Source organism: Spinacia oleracea, chromosome 2 (assembly GCF_020520425.1).
Source record: "Spinacia oleracea cultivar Varoflay chromosome 2, BTI_SOV_V1, whole genome shotgun sequence".
Classification (NCBI taxonomy): Eukaryota; Viridiplantae; Streptophyta; class Magnoliopsida; order Caryophyllales; family Amaranthaceae; genus Spinacia; species Spinacia oleracea.
Genome location: NC_079488.1, coordinates 94,117,700 through 94,139,226, shown reverse-complemented (window position 1 = coordinate 94,139,226; position 21,527 = coordinate 94,117,700). Strand labels below are relative to the sequence as shown.

General features: G+C 36.2%; 1 protein-coding gene across 1 annotated transcript; it reads left to right on the top strand.

Moving 5' to 3' along the window:
• Positions 1-12,934: 12,934 nt before the first annotated feature.
• Positions 12,935-19,016, top strand: LOC110799935 (protein mago nashi homolog 2). Its single transcript, XM_022005217.2, has 3 exons — positions 12,935-13,281; positions 13,731-13,907; positions 18,693-19,016. The coding sequence occupies exons 1-3, from the start codon at positions 13,063-13,065 to the stop codon at positions 18,750-18,752; spliced, it is 456 nt and encodes a 151-aa protein (XP_021860909.1). The 5' UTR covers positions 12,935-13,062; the 3' UTR covers positions 18,753-19,016.
• Positions 19,017-21,527: the final 2,511 nt, after the last annotated feature.

Here is a 21,527-nt window from a genome sequence, read left to right as displayed (position 1 = left end):
TTATATCTAAAAGAGAGGTCAATCAATGAGTGACATTTGTCATCACCACATTGATTTCCTCTCTTTTAGTATAATATATAGATATAGATAGATAGATAGATAGATAGATAGATTTTTACTGATCGAAAATGATTATATTGATTGAAACAGAAACTGCTGATTAAAATAGAGAAATATAACAAACCAACATTCACCAAAAGATTAACTAAAATGTTCAACATTGATTCAGAGTTAGTTCGCTGTGTTCCACAGACGCCATTCAGAAGAATCCCTTGACAGGTAAGGTAAGGTAAGGTAAGGTTTCTGATTAATTCTAGCTCACCAGTTCGAAGCAACATTAATCTACATTGATTCGACAAACAACCAAAGATCTAGGAAGATCCAATAACTCCTGATATACATAGGGCCATAGGGGACAAGGTTTACCTAAATTCTTATATGAGACTGTCCTCACCATCAACTGATGGTGAGACCAGTTCACACTTGCGAATTTAGGTATGTTACTTCTATAGTTTAGACATGTTACTTTTTTTATAATTTTAGAGAAGGTACTTTTTTTAGTTTAGTTATGTTACTTCTATAGTTTATACATGTTACTTTTTTTATACGGAGTAGTTTTAGGGGAGATACCTTCTTAGTTTAGGTATGTTACTTCTATAGTTTAGACATGTTACTTTTTTTTTTTTTTATAATTTTAGACGAAGTACTTATTTTAGTTTAGGTATGTTACTTCTATAGTTTATACATGTTACTTTTTATATACGGAGTATTTTTAGGGGAGATACCTTCTTAGTTTAGGTATGTTACTTCTATAGTTTAGACATGTTACTCTTTTTTTAAATAATTTTAGAGGAGGTATTATTTTTAGTTTAGGTATGTTACTTCTATAGTTTAGACATGTTATTTTTTTTATATAATTTTAGATGAGGTACTTTTTTAGTTTAGGTGTGTTACTTCTATAGTTTAGACATGTTACTTTTTTTTTTTATACGGAATAGTTTTAGGGGAGGTACATTTTTAGTTTAGGTATGTTACTTCTATAGTTTAGACATGTTACTTTTTTTTTTTTTTTTATATATATAATTTTAGAGGAGGTACTTTTTTAGTTTAGGTATGTTACTTCTATAGTTTAGATCTGTTACTTTTTTTTTTATATAGTTTGGAGGAGGTACGCTATTGGTTTCGCGCTCGTCACACCATCAAGTTGATGGTGTGACTGGTCTCACAGGAGACGCGCTGCAAGGTTTATAAGTTTTTTTATATTTTTAGCTAAGGTTTATAAGTTTATTTAAGAAAGTTCACTTTTTGATGAATGGTTTTTTTTAACTCATTTAATTGGGATTACAAATATATATATATTTTTTTTGAAGGTGATTACAAATATATTAATTACATTCCAATAAATTATTTTAGCCATAATCTGACCCGGTTTGTAATTTAAAGTGCACAAGTGTGGCAAATTAACCCCTTAAGTTATTATCTTATGGGCAAATCTACCCTCCAACTTTTAGATATAGCAAATTAATCCCATAACTATGGTTCAATGTGCAATTAGCTACCAATTGTCATTTTCCGACCAAATTTTACTGGAAATTATTGTTGTCATCGGAAAACATATGGTTTGTGTTATTTTCTTTTCATAAATAAAATACTTCGATTTGTGTATATGTATTCGAAAGATACGTCGCATTATCCTCTCACTCTCTCAGACTGCCTTTATCCTTTTTATGTTTATCTTCTACCTACCTTTCTTTCTCCTCTATGTATGACCTCAAGCAGAATTTACACAACATACAATTTTCATAATATCCTCCATCAACAACAACAACAAAAAAATAAAACAATTAAAGGGTATTTGGTAATTCAAGGACCTTAGAATATTATATGGAAGTATATTAGATGAAGGATTACACTACTTCGTAGTTCGTTTTTTTTTTTTTTTTCCAGATTTGTTTATCAAATGATGTTCGATCTAATGGTTGGCTTCTTTGTTTTTTAGATTTGTTTCTCAAAGTTAAGTTTTTTCCGAAGGGATTTGGATGAAAATTAATAATTGGGAGTTAATTGCACATTAGACAAAACTTAAGGGGTTAATTTGCTCCAATTAAAACATACGGGGTAGAATTGCTCATGAGAGTAAACTAATGGGGCTTATATGTCGCTTTTGCCTTTAACGTGTGAGATTAAGTTTGAGGTTCTAATTCACAAAAATGAAAGTTTGAGGTTCTATTTCACAAATTTTCCTTTTTATAATAACTCTTATTAATTGAAAATTATTAGGTGCACCAGGATGCACCGTGCACCCAAGGGTATTTTTATGTTTAATGGTGATCCCTACCATATTTTCTCCTCACATGTAGGGAGAAAATGTAAGAGGATGCACCGTACACCCGGGTGCATATAATATGCTCTACTTATTAATAGGTAGTTAGAGATATTCACAATACTAAACATACATTGATAAACGTGCAAAAGGAAATCTCACCAACCATCAAGAAATTAAGCCCCTTCTAAAAACAAATTAGATGGAATAAAGCGCACACTAAAAAGTATTTCGAAAAGGTGTCAACACGTGTGCGGTTGACATTTCTCCTTTTTTATAACAGTTATTCGGAAAATTCACTGCCAACTGGGAAGACCTCTACTAGATCTATCCTATTCGACTTTCGACCATTAAAATATGTTAGGAAGAACTTTGGAGGGAGTATCAAGTAGTGATGTGAATAGAGTATTTGTCAATGTCAATCTCTTCCGAATTAGTCTTCTATTTATTCTTCTATTCTATAAGAGAACTTCTGAAGTCATTACGGTCAATTACTTTTGGTGCCCTACTACATAATAGTCTATAGTACCTCATCCGCATTTGAATTAATTGAATTGTATTAAATGAGTAATTATTAACACCAGAACACCAAATAAGAATGTCTGATGCTAAATTACTAATCACGGCTTCAATCTCCCCTATTTTACTACGAGAAAGAGAGGCAATAATACCTACAATAGCTACATATAGAAGAAAAAAACGGATTTTTCATGAAATACCCCTGAGTTTTGGCGTAATTCACCAAATACCCATCGACTTTCAATAATATATAAAATATCCCTATTTCAATACTTAATATGCCAAATACCCATATTTCAAAACTTAATACACTAAATATCCTTAATGATGTCATCAACCCCATAATCAACAAATTAACATCAAATTAACCCACCTAATCCCTAATTAACACCCCTAATCAACCCACCCATTAACAAACCTAATTAACTCATCCATTATCCCACTAACCCATCCATTTATTTTTATTTTCTCTCTCCCCTTCCTTCTTCCATTAACTCAGCAGGAGGAACCTCTTCACAGTTTACTTGTCGCCAGAGACCCATCGATCACCATTCCTTCACCTAATTTCACTCACCCCATTTTCATTAACCAAAACAACCCAGAAATTCAATCTCCTCCTACCATCAACCTCACTCTCTCTCATCGTCATCTCTCTCATTGTCATCTATCTTCTCCCCTTATTAGGCACATGAAAAGAATGGTGTGCCGTCCGGCCTCCCTAGCCACCGCCCTCGCCAACAACGTCTTCCAAGTCCCGGGTGGCCCCACAAGACCCTTTGTGAATTTTCGCTCCTAATGCAGTGTATTTATTAGGGTACTTTTTATCTCACCTCCTCCAAATTCCACACCTTTCACCTTCATTTCCCCCGCCGACTGTCATCTAATGAATTATACGAACAACCAAACGCCGACTGCCTTTCTTATTTGGTTCCCTGGTTTCAACTAATCTTTCGCCGTAATACAAAGGTAATCAAGGTTAGTTTCCAAGATGTTTGCCCAACCGGTTTCTAAAGCTTGACACACCAGTTTTCAGCACCTCCTAGAATTTCAACGTTGACCGGCCAAAATCCGTATCTAAAGGTTTAGGAGCATTTAATACTAAATTTCTACGAAAAGGGGGAAGAATTAAGGAGACCAGGATTAGTGGGTTGAGATTCAATTACCTGGGGAGATTGCGGGGGAGGAGAGAGATTATCGGCAACAAAAGCTTGTTGTGAGACGAGATTTGAGGATGAATTAAAGTTGTTAATGCTGATTTTGATAGAAATTTAAGGGTTTGGGAATTGAGTGATGATAAATTGCTTCCTTCTTGAAGAAGAAGGAAGAATGGGAAATCGACAGCGGAAATTAGAAGAAGAAATGTGGTAGAGAGTAAAGAAAAAATGGGTTAATTAGGAGTTTAGTGAATTTATTGGGAAAAAATGGGTTAATGGGTGGGTTAATTGGTGTTGATGATGTCATAAGGGTATTTGGTGTATTAAGTATCGAAATAGGGGTATTTTATGTATTATTGAAAGTCGAGGGGCATTTGGTGAATTACGCCAAAATTCGGGGATATTTCATGAAAAATCCGAAAAAAGTCTAAACAAGTCGAAACCCTCGTAGTCGCTCCTCCACAATTTATGAAACATAAAACCATTCTTTTATTTTTATTTGTTATTACACACAACTATGTAACCGCCTAATAAGACAACTAACCCAAGTCAATAATTATTATTGTAGGAAAAATATGTACGTTTTGACCCATATCAAGACAATTATCAAGTATTTGGTGCAATAATATGACATATATAATAATAAAAATACTAATCCCAATCAATCAACAGGGAATAATATTAGGCCATTTGAGGAATTATTTACGGAATGAAAGACATGTATATTTCCTAAATTCACTCTTATAATCAGCGCAATAAATACGAATATTCACCGAATACAATTTCAACTTACAATGTTAAAAAATTGCCCCATAAATATTATTCCAAATCAACAAAAAAAAAGAAGCATAATTGGCTTAAAATAATAAACACAAATCAGAGCCAATTTAATTTCATCACACTTTTTTTGTAAGATAAGAACAATAAATACATTAGGAGGCCCTCATTTCAATCCAATCAACTGTTCTATTTGCTATTTCTGAAAATATGTTTGATATTCCATTTGCCAAAGTACCGGAGAAGATCTTTTATATCCTTGATGATTTTGCGTAGTTTCCTTAGAGTGGACCAAATATCATTTCTTAGTGTTGATAATAAGCAAGTTGTCGCCTTCAATGAGAAGTTTCTTTACTTTTTAGCTTCACGTAGCCCTTCATGCAGAGCACAAACTTCCGCCATAAGCGCGTGAGAGATGCCAAGATTATAGGTGCAGGATGAAATGACATTGCCACCACTATCTTTGATAATTAATAATCTCTTCTGCTGCTGGAGAAAGTCTGCAGGAGCCGTCAAAGTTTAGCTTGAAGGTATCCAGAGGAGGGGTACCAACGACCTAATAAAGGTGGTGGAGGCAGAGGAGTGCAATTGTGTGAGGTTAGAGGAGTAATCTTGAGTCGATGAGAGTTAATATGCAACCAATATTGCCATACATGGTAAGCTAAATTAGCTTTGTGAAAAGTTATGTGGTGGTTAAAAGAACCATTGTTGAAGATGTTATCATTTTCTTTCTTTCCATATAGCCAGATAATGAAAATAAATTTGCTAATCGTAGTGAAGGAAATAATGCCCTTGGTCCAAGTATGCATTCAATGTTAAGTCTAATAAATGCGGTTCAGTATTAATTAACAAGTTAATAATTCAGTGAGATCAAGTGAGCTGAATGCCTAGCTAGAGGCCGCTTCAGTTCAAGTGGAATTAATGATATTAATCCACAGCTTACTCTTGACTGAACCCGTAGGGTCACACAAATATTACGTAAACGGATCAAGTATTTAATGTCATTAAATACTCCATCTATGGATATTCGGAATCGACGGATATTGGTTTCAGTGGGAGCAGAGATCGTCACAGGCAAGAAATGAATACTCCGGAAACGATGATATTGCCGGAAACGGAAATATGGATCGTATCGGAAATATAAATATTATCCAAGTCGTAGATGTTGCCGGAAACGGAAACATGGTACGTATCGGAAAATATTATCGGAAATGGAAATATTGCCGGAATCGGAAATATTACCGGAAACGGAAATATTGTCAGAATCGGAAATATTATCGGAATCGGAAAATAATTCCGGAAACGGAAATATTAAATATTTGTTCGAAACGGAAATTGATTCCGGAATCGAAAATGTTGAATATTGTTCGTATCGGAAATGAATTCCGGAATCGGGAAATTAATCGGAAGCGTATCGTACGAATTAGCATCGGACGAGGCCTGCCAGACGAAGGCCCAGCACGAAGCCGGGCCATCGCCCAGCAAGCCAGCGCGCCACAAACGCACCAGCCAAGGCTGCGCCAGGCCCACCGCAAGGCAGGCCCAGCGCGCGCCAAGGCTGCGGCAGCGTGTGGGCTTGCGGCAGTGGGCTGCGAGCTCATGGGCTGCGCGCGCGCGCATGGCGCCCCTCGTGGGCTGCTGTGCGTGCGTGTGTGTTTGTGTGTTACTCGAATCCTGAAGCTACTGGAATTTGTCATATGATTAAATCTAATCCGAAAAGATTTAGTTTATTTAATTAGAGTCCTAGTAGGATTATAATTAAATAAATTAGTATCCTAATAGGATTCCAAATCCTTTTCCATAACTCTATAAATAGGTGCCTAGGGTCACATATTTACATCGAGCATTCAAGTATTCAAAGTGAGTTTTGAGAGCAAAATTCAGTCATACATTTGCCTATAAAGTGCCGAAAATAATAGTACCTTAAGGGCGATTCTAGTTGGTCAATCTTAAGGCGGATCCGGACGTGCTGTGGACTATCTACGGAGGGACGACACTTGGAGTCCTAAAGACTTGTTCTTGTTCGGTTCGGGCGCAGCTAGGGAAGGCACGCAACAAAGAGTATGCATCTAAACTATGCTAAATGATTATGTGTAAATAATATGTTTTCCTGGCTATATGGTTTTTCCGCATGATTTATGAATTGTCATATGTATCATAACCTAACAGTGGTATCACGAGCCTCTTATTATTTTCATAATCTAAATTGCATGAACATGGTTAAATATTACAAATTTGCAAGAATTAAAAGGGGTGATTAATTTTCGTAATTGTTAATTAATTGCAAATTGCGTTTATTTAATTATACGTACGCAGTTTTTCGGCAGTTTCTTCGTTACTCATCCAAATCGAGTGATTTTTGTGTCAATTCCGCATGTAAAAGGCATTCTAAAATTTTGACAAAATTATAATTTTCTGCCGAACCCAGAATTCTCAAATTCGAAGCCTAACTATGACTTTTCGGAGGTTTTAGTTTTTCGAATGCAAAATTTCGTAAATTTAAGATGTTAAATTAAATATTTGCGATTCTTGTTGATAAATCTTGAATTTTTGATTGACCTACTGTATATGTTTAACAAGTTTGAATGCCTAGCCTTGTTAATTATGCAATCTAATTTGTAATTATGATTAATTTGTTGAAAATTAGAATAATTTAGAATTAATTTGATTTTCATAATTAATTATAATTTAATTAGATACCTATGATTAAAAATCACCATAAAAATTGTAAATTTATGATAAATTTTAAATTTTTATGACCTAGACTTGAATCCATGTTAATCGGAAATCAATTGAATAATAAATTTTCGATTTTCCCCCCTAAAATTATGAAATTAATATTATTTATTAATTTGTCATTAATTTTAAATATAAATTTTTTAAATTTTATGCGATTCGCTCATATAACTTGCACGCACAAAGCAATGGACGCTACGTGTTACCCTTAAGGGGTGTTGTATAGTGCGGGCATGTGACGACGAGCAAGGGAGCTCGTCGCCCATGCGGCACGAATGCAATGAGCAAGGCCATGGTGCACGAGCACAAGGCAGCAGCCCTGCCTTGTGTCGTGGGCTGTGTGCAATGAACGAATGGGCGAGGGCGAAAGCAAGGCACATCAGTCGCGTGTGGGCAGCAAGCGAGCTGCGCCACAGCGCGCCTTGCCTCGCGCAAGCGTGCGGAGCCTCGCGCGCAGCGAGCGCACGCTCGCGTGCCACGAGTGCTACGCCCAGCGTCGATGCCTCGCGCAGCGAGCGCTGGCGAGCGCGCGCAGCGAGCGCTGGCGAGCGCGCGCAGCGAGCGCTGGCGAGCGAGCGCAACGAGCGATGGCTCGCGTGCATCGAGCGCTGGCGCGCGCGCAGCGAGCACCAGCTCGCGTGATGCCTTGCGAGGGAAAGCAGCAGCAACGATGCGACGCAGCGCATGGGCTGCGCGCACATGGCCAGCGATGGCTGTGTGCGTGTGGCCCATGGGCGTACGTTGCGTGGGGTTGTTGCGTTGCGATTAGATCGTTTTGAAATTTTAATTTGAAATTTTCAGTTTACGTAATTTTAATTAATTTTAAAATTAATAATTTAAATTATTTTCTTGGATTTTAGTTTTGAATATTGTAATTATAATAAATTTTATTTATTCTAATTATTTTACTAAAATTAAAATCATGAATTAATTTAAATATGACTGAAATTAAATTAAACTTTATGGATTCAATTATAAATTTATATGAGCTTTAAATTTTAATTAAATTTGTATGTTTCCGGTTAGACTAGAAATACATTTTTATGTTTAAAATTAGTAAAGCATATGAATTTATTGGTTTAAGTGGGAGCCCTTTTAGTCATAAACTCTTGATTAGGTCTACAAATCCCTAAGGTTAAAACAACTTGATTAGAATTAATAAGGACTGAATAATTGGTAGATTATTGGTGCCCTTGATTAATTGCTGCAAATGTTTACGTGATGCATAATGTGTTTTACTAACCAGCTATGTGGGCCATTCATGATAATGAATGGGTGAATGGTATATATTGTATATGTACTGTTTTGCAGGTTATGAAGTGACTAGTATGGCCCAAACAGGATAGAAAATATGGTCTGCGTACCATTAATTTGAATGTAATTGGTCTAAAGTACCAAAGTGTTTTTCAATTCAAATATGGTCTGCGTACCATCAAATAGTTGTAATTAGTTTTAATTATAGCTTATCCTATTTGAAGAAAATGGTACCTCCCACGGAGATTTTCAAGACGGACTTTGAAGTTAAAGCTTCAAGATGAAGTCGGGCCATACTAGATCACATTTATCTTATGCATGTTTTAAGTTATTTATTGCTTTTAAATATGTCTTAAAATGCATGAGATCAAAAGCTTGATTATGTTGCATGATTAAGGATTTTAGTTCACTTAAAATCTAACCAACATAGTAAGAGCCTTAAGTTCCAAACTAAAAAATTGAGTTAAAAGGTGCCATGCCAAAATATACACTTGCTTGGATATCCTTTACATCAACCTAGTAATAGTTTTCGCTCAGCGAGGTGTTACTTATTGGTCCTAAAGGGGAAAGGTACACAAATAATTGTGAGTACATGTTAGTTTTGGTGAAACTCAACGATATAAGTAAGGAGTCCTTTTATGTCGTGGCAAAATCGATAGGTTTACCTAATAAGTTCTTAGACGTACCTATCAACCAAGAATAGTTTCTAGACTATTAGCAAAAGGCTTTTGCTTACCTAAGATGTTTTAGGATTAAGTCGACAAACTGTGCTTAGTTTTTCAATGATTTTAGGATCTTGGAATCATTTTATTCACACCTGCCGGAACACATAACTTGAATAAAATGCTTAATAAACATTGAATTATGCATGTATGCTAGAATTTAAGTTTATTAAGAGAAACTGTGAATGGTTATTTATTTGTTTATTCTTTTCAATTGTAGTTTTAAATATGGCAAACAACAATTCATTCAACATTCGATCAATTCTCGAAAAGGAGAAGTTGAACGGGAAGAACTTCCTTGACTGGCAAAGGAACTTGCAAATAGTTCTTATGCAGGAAGAAAAGGAGTATGTCCTAGAAGAGGCGATGCCCGAAGCCGCAGGCGACGGGGTCACTCAGGCAGCCCTCAATCGTTGGATTGATGCCAACAAGGATGTGAAATGTCTAATGCTCGCCACCATGAGTGCGGATCTGCAGAAAACGTTCATCAACTCAGATGCTTTCACAATCATCAGTGAGTTGAAGAACATGTTCCAAGATCTGGCTCGAGTCGAAAGATTCGAGATTCATAGGCAAATTCTTGAGACCAAGCTTAAGAAAGGCGAGCCCGTAAGTCCACATGTTCTCAAAATGATTGGACTCATTGAGAATATGAGTCGGCTGGATCAGCAATTTTCTCAGGAAATGGCTATAGACACCATCCTCCATTCTCTTCATAGCGGGTATGATCAGTTCAAACTGAACTACAGTATGAATAGTCTGGACAAAACACTCACTGAGCTTCACGGTATGCTGAAGACCACTGAAAAGACGCTCAAAAGTGATAAGCAGGATGTGCTTATGGTGCGTGGGGGCAAGTTCAAGAAATCTGGAAATAAGAGGAATGCTAAGAAAGGTGGCAACAAGGCCAGCCCAACTAAGAAAACTGGCGCCAAATCTGTAAAGAGGAAGGTCAGTCAACCCACTTCTGAATCCGAATGCTTCTACTGCAAAAAGAAGGGGCATTGGAAGAGAGATTGCTTGAAGCTAAAGGAAGATCAGAAGAACGGAACAGTCGTTCCATCTTCAAGTATTTTCGTTATAGACTGTATACTTGCTAATTCAACTTCTTGGGTATTAGATACAGGTTGTGGCTCACACTTATGTTCCAATCCACAGGGACTAAGAAGAAGTAGAAAGTTAAGCAAGGGTGAAGTCGACCTGAGTGGGAAATGGAGCACGGATTGCTGCATTAGCTGTAGGAACTTACTATTTGTCGTTGCCCTCCGGGCTAGTTTTGGAACTGGAAGAATGTTTCCATGTTCCAAGTCTTACTAAAAACATCATTTCAGTTTCTTGCTTAGTTGCTAAGGGATTTTCCTTTTTAATAAAAGACAATAGTTGTTCGTTTTATTTTAAAGAGATGTTTTATGGATCTGCTAGATTAGTCATAAACTCTTGATTAGGTCTACAAATGTTTATGTGATGCATAATGTGTTTTACTAACCAGCTATGTTATTTTAAATAATGCCCTTGGTCCAAGTGAGCTAACCAGCTAACCAGCTATGTTATTTTAAACTCGTTTTATTTTATTTTAAATAATGCCCTTGGTCCAAGTATGCATTCTATGTTAAGTCTAATAAATGCGGTTCAGTATTAATTAACAAGTTAATAATTCAGTGAGATCAAGTGAGCTGAATGCCTAGCTAGAGGCCGCTTCAGTTCAAGTGGAATTAATGATATTAATCCACAGCTTACTCTTGACTGAACCCGTAGGGTCACACAAATAGTACGTAAACGGATCAAGTATTTAATGGCATTAAATACTCCATCTATGGATATTCGGAATCGACGGAGCTTGGTTTCAGTGGGAGCTGAGATTGTCACAGGCAAGAAATGAATACTCCGGAAACGATGATATTGCCGGAAACGGAAATATGGATCGTATCGGAAATATAAATATTATCCAAGTCGTAGATGTTGCCGGAAACGGAAACATGGTACGTATCGGAAAATATTATCGGAAATGGAAATATTGCCGGAATCGGAAATATTACCGGAAACGGAAATATTGTCAGAATCGGAAATATTATCGGAATCGGAAAATAATTCCGGAAACGGAAATATTAAATATTTGTTCGAAACGGAAATTGATTCCGGAATCGGAAATGTTGAATATTGTTCGTATCGGAAATGAATTCCGGAATCGGGAAATTAATCGGAAACGTATCGTACGAATTAGCATCGGACGAGGCCTGCCAGACGAAGGCCCAGCACGAAGCCGGGCCATCGCCCAGCAAGCCAGCGCGCCACAAACGCACCAGCCAAGGCTGCGCCAGGCCCACCGCAAGGCAGGCCCAGCGCGCGCCAAGGCTGCGGCAGCGTGTGGGCTTGCGGCAGTGGGCTGCGAGCTCATGGGCTGCGCGCGCGCGCATGGCGCCCCTCGTGGGCTGCTGTGCGTGCGTGTGTGTTTGTGTGCTACTCGAATCCTGAAGCTACCGGGATTTGTCATATGATTAAATCTAATCCGAAAAGATTTAGTTTATTTAATTAGAGTCCTAGTAGGATTATAATTAAATAAATTAGTATCCTAATAGGATTCCAAATCCTTTTCCATAACTCTATAAATAGGTGCCTAGGGTCACATATTTACATCGAGCATTCAAGTATTCAAAGTGAGTTTTGAGAGCAAAATTCAGTCATACATTTGCCTATAAAGTGCCGAAAATAATAGTACCTTAAGGGCGATTCTAGTTGGTCAATCTTAAGGCGGATCCGGACGTGCTGTGGACTATCTACGGAGGGACGACACTTGGAGTCCTAAAGACTTGTTCTTGTTCGGTTCGGGCGCAGCTAGGGAAGGCACGCAACAAAGAGTATGCATCTAAACTATGCTAAATGATTATGTGTAAATAATATGTTTTCCTGGCTATATGGTTTTTCCGCAAGATTTATGAATTGTCATATGTATCATAACCTAACACGTAGTAGGGTGTTCTCTGTGATATGTGATAGTGCCAAAAAGTCATAAGAGAGAAGGGAGAAGTCGAGCCATATTTACATACAAAATGTCATTATCTTAACCGACCAGTAAGTTTCAAATCAACCTCATTTAAGGAGGTGTTTGGTTCGAGATCTTTAGGTATGAGGTACGGGTTTAGAATGATCCAAAACTCTAAATCCATACCATTTGTTTGGTTGGTAGTTTTAAGAGTTTCAAACTCATACTTCAAACCCTCAAGGTAGGAGGTTTATGAACCCTAGGGAGGTAGATTTGGCTCATACATTTTTAATAGATATCAAATAAAAGAGAAAAGCCTCATTTCCGATTTAAACGAAACACATAGTATTAAGAATCAAATTACAAACCCATACCATCTTGATATTTCTGATTCCAATTCATACCACTGTGCAAACCAAACGCCCCCTCAGCAACAAAGCCCCAAGGTTTATCACGAGTCCTGCACTCCTACTCCGTACACGGTGCTGCGGTAGTCCGTAACTCTTATTTTTTAACACAACCGAATTTCTTAAAATCGCACTTCTTGAAATTTGTAACTCCAAACCCAATTTCTCTAGGAAGACCAGAAGAGCAGCAATGGCAGGGGAGGAAGACGCAGGAGAGTTCTACCTGAGATACTACGTCGGTCACAAAGGCAAGTTCGGCCATGAATTCCTCGAGTTCGAGTTTCGGCCTGACGGCAAGCTTCGATACGCTAACAACTCCAACTACAAGAACGACACCATGATTCGCAAGGAGGTCTTCCTCACTCCTGCCGTCCTTCGCGAATGCCGTCGCATCATTTCCGATAGCGAGGTCTGTTTCTCGGATTGTTGCTTTGATTCGTTGATAATAAATTAGGGTTTTGGGTTTCAGTTTGTTGGCAAAGGTTTAAAATTTTATAATGGAAACCCTAATTCTAGCCATTCCTTCCTATTTCGTTGCACTATTCAGAATAAACTAGTAACAACTAACTAGGCAGCGGCTTTCAGTAACAATTACATGTTGTTTTAGGTATTATAGTTCTTTGGATTTGTTGTGTTGATTTTTCTTGTTTGTATAAGCATTTAGTACCGGCTTAAAATTTAATAGGTGGTTTTACTTTTGTTTTTTGTTATTTGTTAGGTGTTTTTTTATTCTTGCAATGTATCAGGTTGCTTGAACTGTAATAAAGGACCATTACACCGATGCTTGTGATTGTGGTGCCTATAGTTTCTGACGTATCACCACTCTGTCAATTTTTTTCGAAATTTTGTTTCAATTAGATTATGAAGGAAGATGATAACCTCTGGCCAGAACCTGATGTTATTGGGAGGCAAGAGCTGGAGATTGTGATGGGCAATGAGCATATCTCATTTACAACTTCAAAAATTGGTTCCCTTGTTGATGTCCAGAGTAGTAAAGATCCCGAAGGACTTCGCATATTCTACTATCTTGTTCAGGTCAGTGCTTATTTTTACTTCCTCTTTTTTAGCTTTTAGTTCACATTTTTATTTATTTGTTGGGGGTCCTGCTTTTAAGTACGCTTTTGAAAGTCTGTTGTTTAAAGGCTTCCTATTACTCGTTTCCTTCCATCGTTCCATTTTTAAGTGTTTGCACATAGAATTGTATTTTTGTTGGTCCTTGAATTTCTTGCTATATATATGTTCCTTTGAATGCTTTACAAGTTTATCATCTTTAATTTTCTTATCGTGGTTCATATTTTGGATGTGTTTTTTACTTCTTTAAGCAAGCAATATAATTTTGGTTTAGTTGTATGCAATTGTATTCTTTAAACTACAATCATAAAGTCTATTTTGCTGGATTGTTTGCATTTTTGTGGTGGTATTGAGCGGATTCCTCAAAAACTCTTGGTGGATTTCCTATGTTATCTTTTCCGTTTTCTTTTTACTTTTTGTCTGAGTAGCAATTTCCTAATCGAAATCTCTGCTAATACTCCGCTACAAAATTAGAGGGATTTGTCAATCTCCCACCAAGAGTTGGAACTTGGAACAAGGGACTCCATTTATGCATGGTTGCTTTCAGGTCATTGAGTTTGAGATCTGTAAAATTGTAGACAAGTAGATACTTGTTAGATGGAAAATAAACGAAGGATCCACATTGGAATATTGGTTAATCTCCATAAGCTGGCCATGGCTCATCGCTCATGACCTCTTGTCCTCCAGCATTGGTGCTAATAGTGTGTCTTTGCATTTTGTGTCTAGCTCCTCTGCTGTTATCTTTGCCTTTAATGTCAATACCCTAAGCATTGCTGCTTGCCTTTTACCTCCAACACGCTGATCTTTTATTTTGTTGTTGTTGGGATCAACAGTAAAGCGTCTCCCCCCCATGGCCATGCACATGTCCGTGCCCCATAAAGTTAATGAATCCATCTTTCAAATGGTCAATTGTACATGATTTTATAGGCCAAATCCTAATGGTCGCGATTAATGGTGAAGCAAGCATGATCTCCTTCGCGTACGCTTGGCATCCAAGAAAATACAATCTGCCACCATTTTCTTGCTTGCTCTCCAAGTAAAAGTATACGCGAAGGACATCATGCTTGCTTCCTCATCATTCTCCCCTTCTTGAAAAAGAACTTGTCCTCATGTCCATCTTGGCCACGAAATGATCCAGATCCTTCTAACATGAACTATAAGTGTGAACCTTGAAAGAACATCCACACTACAAATTATCACCAAATTCAAATTCATGGAAATCTAATGTTTTGATCAAAGAATTTAATTTGTGGTTCCAAATCAAGTACACCGTGTCTTACTACATTCACATCTTCACAAATCTGATATGGTCGTTTTGTTGGATCAATTGATAGTGGATAAAAAGATTTGGCCTTTCCTTCATGAAGAAAATCCAAGGTCTGATCTTTATTGTTGAAACAAGAAAAAGATTTAATCTTAACTCATTATCAAACACTTGTGAATCTGAAATTTGTCCTTCAGCATTGGCAATGAATAACTCGTCTCCTTTTTCTTCTTGTTGTCGAAGTAATTAGCAAAGCGTTGAGTGTTGGTGGATGCTTAAGATCCTGCAATAACTTCTTAGCCCTCTCGAATCTTGCAACCATGTTTGAAAATCGGATATATCATCGAACTCACCCATCAAAAAAAATATCAGAAAATTTGCATTGAATGTTTTCTATCACTCAAGATACGTTACTCGTAGAAATGCTATGAAATTATGCAGCCTAAACCTCCGATGTTTTTTGAGTTCAATGCAAAAAGAGTCACTAAAAAATTCGAAGTAGAACAATCACAGATCTGCTCCCAGAATATCAATGCTCCCAAAGTAACGATATTTCGTTTTGATCTCTTGAAACGAATGGATATGACACCCAAAAACCAAAGCTCTTGGTATCAATTGATGTGGATCTTGGTGCATTTAACTTAGGTTCTCACAAGCTTCACTTGTTTTAGAGAAAACTAAGGGTTCTAAATCTGATTTTAGGCTTTACTCACCTTAACTCACAATTGGGGATATGTTTAGACTAATTTAATTTAGCTTCACTCACTAATAGAATTAACCTAGTTTAGAATCAGGTTTCACTCTCCTAAAACTAAGAATTTTATGTCTAACTTCACTCGTCAAACACAAGAATAATCTGGAAAATAACTCATTCCAAATCAGAATCATTATCGAAACCCAATTTGTCTTGTTCTTGCTTGCTCTCCAAGTAGAAGTGCACGCGAAGGGAGTCATGCTTGCTTCCGCATCAACGACCATCTACGAAAGAGGCACTTTGTAAGAGGGGGAGGGTGATAGGGAGGGGTTGGGTACTCCCTGAGGACCCACAAGTAGCTCTAGCGCTGGAGGAAAGGGAGAGTTTTTGACAGTAGGATTGTAGGACTTTGGGGTGCTCCCCTACTGATTTACTTAAAGTTCATAACCATACAAAAATATTTTGGGGTGTTGACCACTTGAACATTTGCGGCAGATTTTGACATAAAGCCCATGTGCTCTTGTATGATGGTATTTCTTTTCTTGTTTACAGGCATGTCTCGCTCATTAGAGAACAACTTTATAGGTTCTCAAGTTTTACCTTTACTCAGTAATTCAAGGTGTATTTTTTCCTCATTTTCAAGAACATTGACATGAAGTCATCCTGGATGATCATGAACATTGTAGTGTTTTGAATCTTTTGACTCTGATTTGGCCTTGAGTTAGTTGCTGCTGCTCAAGAACAATTATTTTGCTATTAGGTTCGGCTTTTGTGGTGTTAGTTGAAACTTACTCTTTACGGAGTACTATTTAGCGATGCTAAATTTAAGATGATGCTTACCTCCAGAATCATCTGTAGCCTGCCCCTTGTTACGTCATGCTTTATCATATCTCCTTTCTGCAAACTGTAATGACTCGGTAAACTCCCTCTCCCCCTCATGTGTGTGACTCGGGAACACCATTAACCATGAAGTGATGTTTCTCTTTGCAGTGTCATTGAACATTAGGTGCAGGTTGAATGAGTTTTTATTGTTATTTGCTTAGATCTTGGGGCTTACTAAACCCCGCCCTAGTATTACTCACCTCTCTATATTACCGCCCTATTAAATGACCCAACTACCCTTTTTATATTTCTTCCATCTTTTACACTTTGTACCGCATTTTAATTAACATGTAATCAATAATTAATAAACTAATCAAATAAATAATATTACTCCGTATATTTTTTCGAATTCAATATTAAATTACAAAAGACTAATTAAAATCACAAAAAAAATTGAAAAAATTTATTTTATATTTTAACATGGAGACTTCCACAGTATGAGCTTCTACCGTGGTAGAGACTTCTTTTGTTTGAGCTCCTACCATGGTATGAGCTCAAACAACAGAAGTCTCAACCATGGTAGAAGCTCGAAACGTGGAAGTCTTTGTAAGTTTTGTTATACAAAAAAACAAACTTTTTAACATGGAGACTTCTGCAATTTGAGCTTCCATACGGTGGAGACTTCTTCTGTTTGAGCTTCAACCATAGTGGAGACTTCTTCTGTTTGAGCTTCAACCATGGTGGAGACTTCTTCTGTTTGAGCTTTTACCATGGCACAAGCTCAACTGTAAAAGCATATGTGAAGTACCATTTTAAAAAAAAAAATATTAATTAGATTTTTATTATTTAGGGAACCAAATTAATTTCTATTATTATTATTATTATTATTATGATTTATTATATTAACCAGGTTAATATATATTATTATCATTAATTAAAATTCGATTATTTTGTTTAAACACGTGCACTTCTTCATTTTGAGTTTGGTCCATGGTAGAGACTTCTGCGCTTTAAGCTTCTACCGTGGACGGAGCTTAAGACGCAGAAGCCTCTACCATGGACTAAGCTCAAAACGAAGAAGTCTAAATTTCTATAAATTATTGTTTTTAATTTTTGGGTTTTTAATAAATTTATGAACCAAATTCATTAAATTCTAAAAATTAATTTAAGGAACCAAATTAATTTCTATTATCATTATTATTATTATTATTATTATTATTATTATTATTATTTATTATTATTATTATTATTATTATTATTATTAACCGGGTTAATACCTATTATTATCATTAATTGAAATTTGATTATTTTGTTTAAACACATGGACTTCTTCATTTTGAGTTTGGTCCATGGTAGAGGCTTCTGCGCTTTAAGCTTCTACCGTGGACGAAGCTTAAAACGCAGAAGCCTCTACCATGGACCAAGCTCAAAACGAAGAAGTCTAATTTCTTTAAATTATTGTTTTTTATTTTTGGGTTTTTATTAAATGTATGAACCAAATTCATTAAATTCTAAAAACACATTAACTAAATTTATTAGCAAGTTTGATGGAGAGATTAAGAGTGAGGTGGGGTAAAATGGGGGAGAGAAAAAGATAATATAATCAAGGGTATTTTAGTAACTATATAGGGCGAGTGAGTAATAATAGGGCGTGGTTTAGCGCTCCACTAGATCTTGAGATTGAGTGGAATGAGGTAATCTGTTGCCTGCAGGCTGCAGGAGATGATACACAGTGGTCTTTTTGTTTGGTTCTGTTGTAGGTTGGGGTTAAAGGTTATAGAATTTGGGGTTCTGGGTAAATGGAACTGTAGCGGTGCAAATAACGAGCAATTAGTTTATTGCTGACTATTGTGCTGGTTGGAAATAAGTTGTCCATGACTACTACTTTTTCTCTTTTAAGTTTCTTTTGTCTGCATGAACTTTATGTAAAACCACGGCAATATTAAACTTTGCCTCATTGTTCTTGCAGGACTTGAAGTGTTTTGTATTCTCACTTATCTCACTTCACTTCAAAATCAAGCCAATATAAGATTAGTGGTTTTATCTGCTTTGTAAAATCTCGATCGGTGGTCATTTGGTGATGTATTTTGGATTCCTGATTAAAATGTGTGCACATGTAACTGAACCTTGATGGGTTTGTCATTTTTCTTAGTTGAATTAGTTTATATGGCTTGTATCTGACATGGGGTGGACGATTCTGGATGTTTGTTTTTTGCATCTAGTTGCTGCCTTCTTGGTAAAGTTCCCATGGATGCTTGAAATTCAAGAAATTAGCAGTTGATTTTTATGCTTATTCACTTGTTCAATTCCGTTACAGTCATGTGATCAATACCCACATTGTTACGTGTTATACCATCCAAGTTTACTTATCAAACGCACACAAGAGGAAGTCTTTGTCACAAGTGACTTGTGTCCATATGGACACAAGTGAGTACCAATACAGAATCTGGTGTACCAATACAGAATATGTTAGTACCAATACAAATTATGTGAATACCAATAACACAATATGACTTGTATTGGTGGTACTTCTAATCAATTTTGCATTTTGGTACTGACATATTATGTGTTGGTACTTAAGATGGTTGTATTTGGATCACTTGTGTTCATATGGACACAAGTCACTTGTGTTCATATGGACACAAGTCACTTGAGGTTTAGAAACCCTCCGCATACAAAGGCATAACTAAATTGGGGTAAATATTACACTATGACAAAGAGGCATTTGACCCATCCCACCCAATTTTGTTATAAACTCAGAAGACTTGAATAAATGTGGGTCAAACGACTCAAACATGGCCCTAATAGACTTGTTGGATAGAGTGGCCGAATTTTGTAACATTTGTTCATCGACAAAGGCGTGCTCTTTATTAATTTTAGCTCACGGGAATTTTTTTATATGCATTTGAGAACAAGGTTGCGACTTTCATATAAAGGGGTCTACCCAATTTGTGGACTATGGACAATGATGTACAATGAGTATGATCCACCAAAAGAACATGCGTGTATAACAAAAATAACATATGATAGATGTAGGTGAACCTATTGGATTCTCTACTTGCCCGCAAAATTAAGTAGCGAAAATCTAACACCATACCTCATTTGTTGTTAAAAGTTACACTTCCTACCATCTTAACCAACAACTTATGTTGTGTCTTTCCATATAAACATATATACTCCTTTTTCCAATAAATTATAAATTGAATAAAAATAAGTGCAAAAAAAAAGAATTTTTTCCTTAATTTATAAATGTACAATCATTACTTTCCTAGCTTAGAATTACAAAAAAGCTCGAGTAATAGAGTGCAATAACGAGAAAGAGGGGAAACATTGACGGAGATGGAGTAATTAATCAAATGACGATGAAGAAAATGATTTGGTTATTTTGATTTTCTTATGTGGGGTTAAAGATTGGGAAGGTTGTTGATCGTTCACTAATCTTTGTCTCACCATCGCCAATTCGATGACAACACCGTCTATATGGGTACATATTTACAAAAATAAATCAGAATAAATGTCAAAATCCATGACAACGTTCGGGCCACATACTAATTAACTTCTGATAAACAGGTGAATCAATTGCAACAAAGTACAAGTTGATTTTAATCTCCTTCAAAGTTGATGCAGGCTTCAAAAGGTAGGCTAAGAATCTAAGATATCGATTTCCATACCTTCACCTAGGACAAACAACGATGATTAACACACTTAAGGCCTTAGTAACTATTCATAGTGTCCCCTCATAATAAAATAAAACTATTCATAATATTAAGGGGTTACTATTCGTCATCCATGTTTACTTATGTCGTCCACCTCACAAAAAAGAAATTTTCCCTTTTGCCCCTTTTACCAACCCAAATACCCCAACCAACACCTCAGCCACCACCCTCTGCAAACATGTCCACCATCAACACCCCAACCATAGCCACAACCGCAACAACCACCATCACCACACTTTTTTAAATTTTTAATTAGTTAAGTTGAGTTTTAAAAAAATTCACAAATATAAGCGACCTCAATGAAAAATTAATAAACAAAATTAACAAAATTACAAATAAAAACGAATTTAACAAAATCGGCGAGTAGATTTATAAATCGAAGTACGGAGTATAATAAAATAAACATCAAACCTCCACATAATGATTGATCATCAAACCTCCACATAATGATTGATCATCAAACTTCACATTTAATAACATGAACGCTGCACTCCACTATTGTGAAAATAATTACGTGTATCCGGATGCAACATTTATTGGTTGCCCCTCTTATATTTTTTCCTCACATATAAAGAAAACATGGGAAAGGGTGTACCTAATATGTCTACACCATTATACCATCCGTCACATTCTAACATATCTTTTGTACTCCATACTTCGTATCTTTTTTGGTTGCGGTAATGCCTTCTAATTTTAAGGATTGAATTAATCAATTTAAAGATTTATTAACTCCTTAACATCACTATTACTTAGGCCCTGCACTTTTGGACCTTTTTTTCTTCTTCATCATTTCAGTTTAGTTTAGTTCAGGTCTAATAAGTATAGTTCAGCTTCGATCCAATAAGTTCGGTTCAGATCCATTAAGTTCAGTTCAGTTCAGATTCAACAATTCCACTTCAGTTCAAAATAACAGGTTATAGTTCAACTTTGTTTAATATTACTAATATTTTCATACCAATATAATTATTATTTTATTTGTTATTATAAATTTTCCAGTTAATATTAATATAGTTATTTTTATTCTTAATATTGTCATTATTATTACGGAATATTATTTTTTAGGTAAATGAAAGCATATTTAATAACCA

Excerpts from the sequence above, each read along its gene's own strand:
- LOC110799935 (XM_022005217.2), top strand. The coding sequence starts at position 13,063 with ATGGCAGGGGAGGAAGACGCAGGAGAGTTCTACCTGAGATACTACGTC. Across the intron at positions 13,282-13,730 it reads GCATCATTTCCGATAGCGAG|ATTATGAAGGAAGATGATAA; the intron begins GTCTGTTTCTCG and ends TGTTTCAATTAG. Across the intron at positions 13,908-18,692 it reads TATTCTACTATCTTGTTCAG|GACTTGAAGTGTTTTGTATT; the intron begins GTCAGTGCTTAT and ends TTGTTCTTGCAG.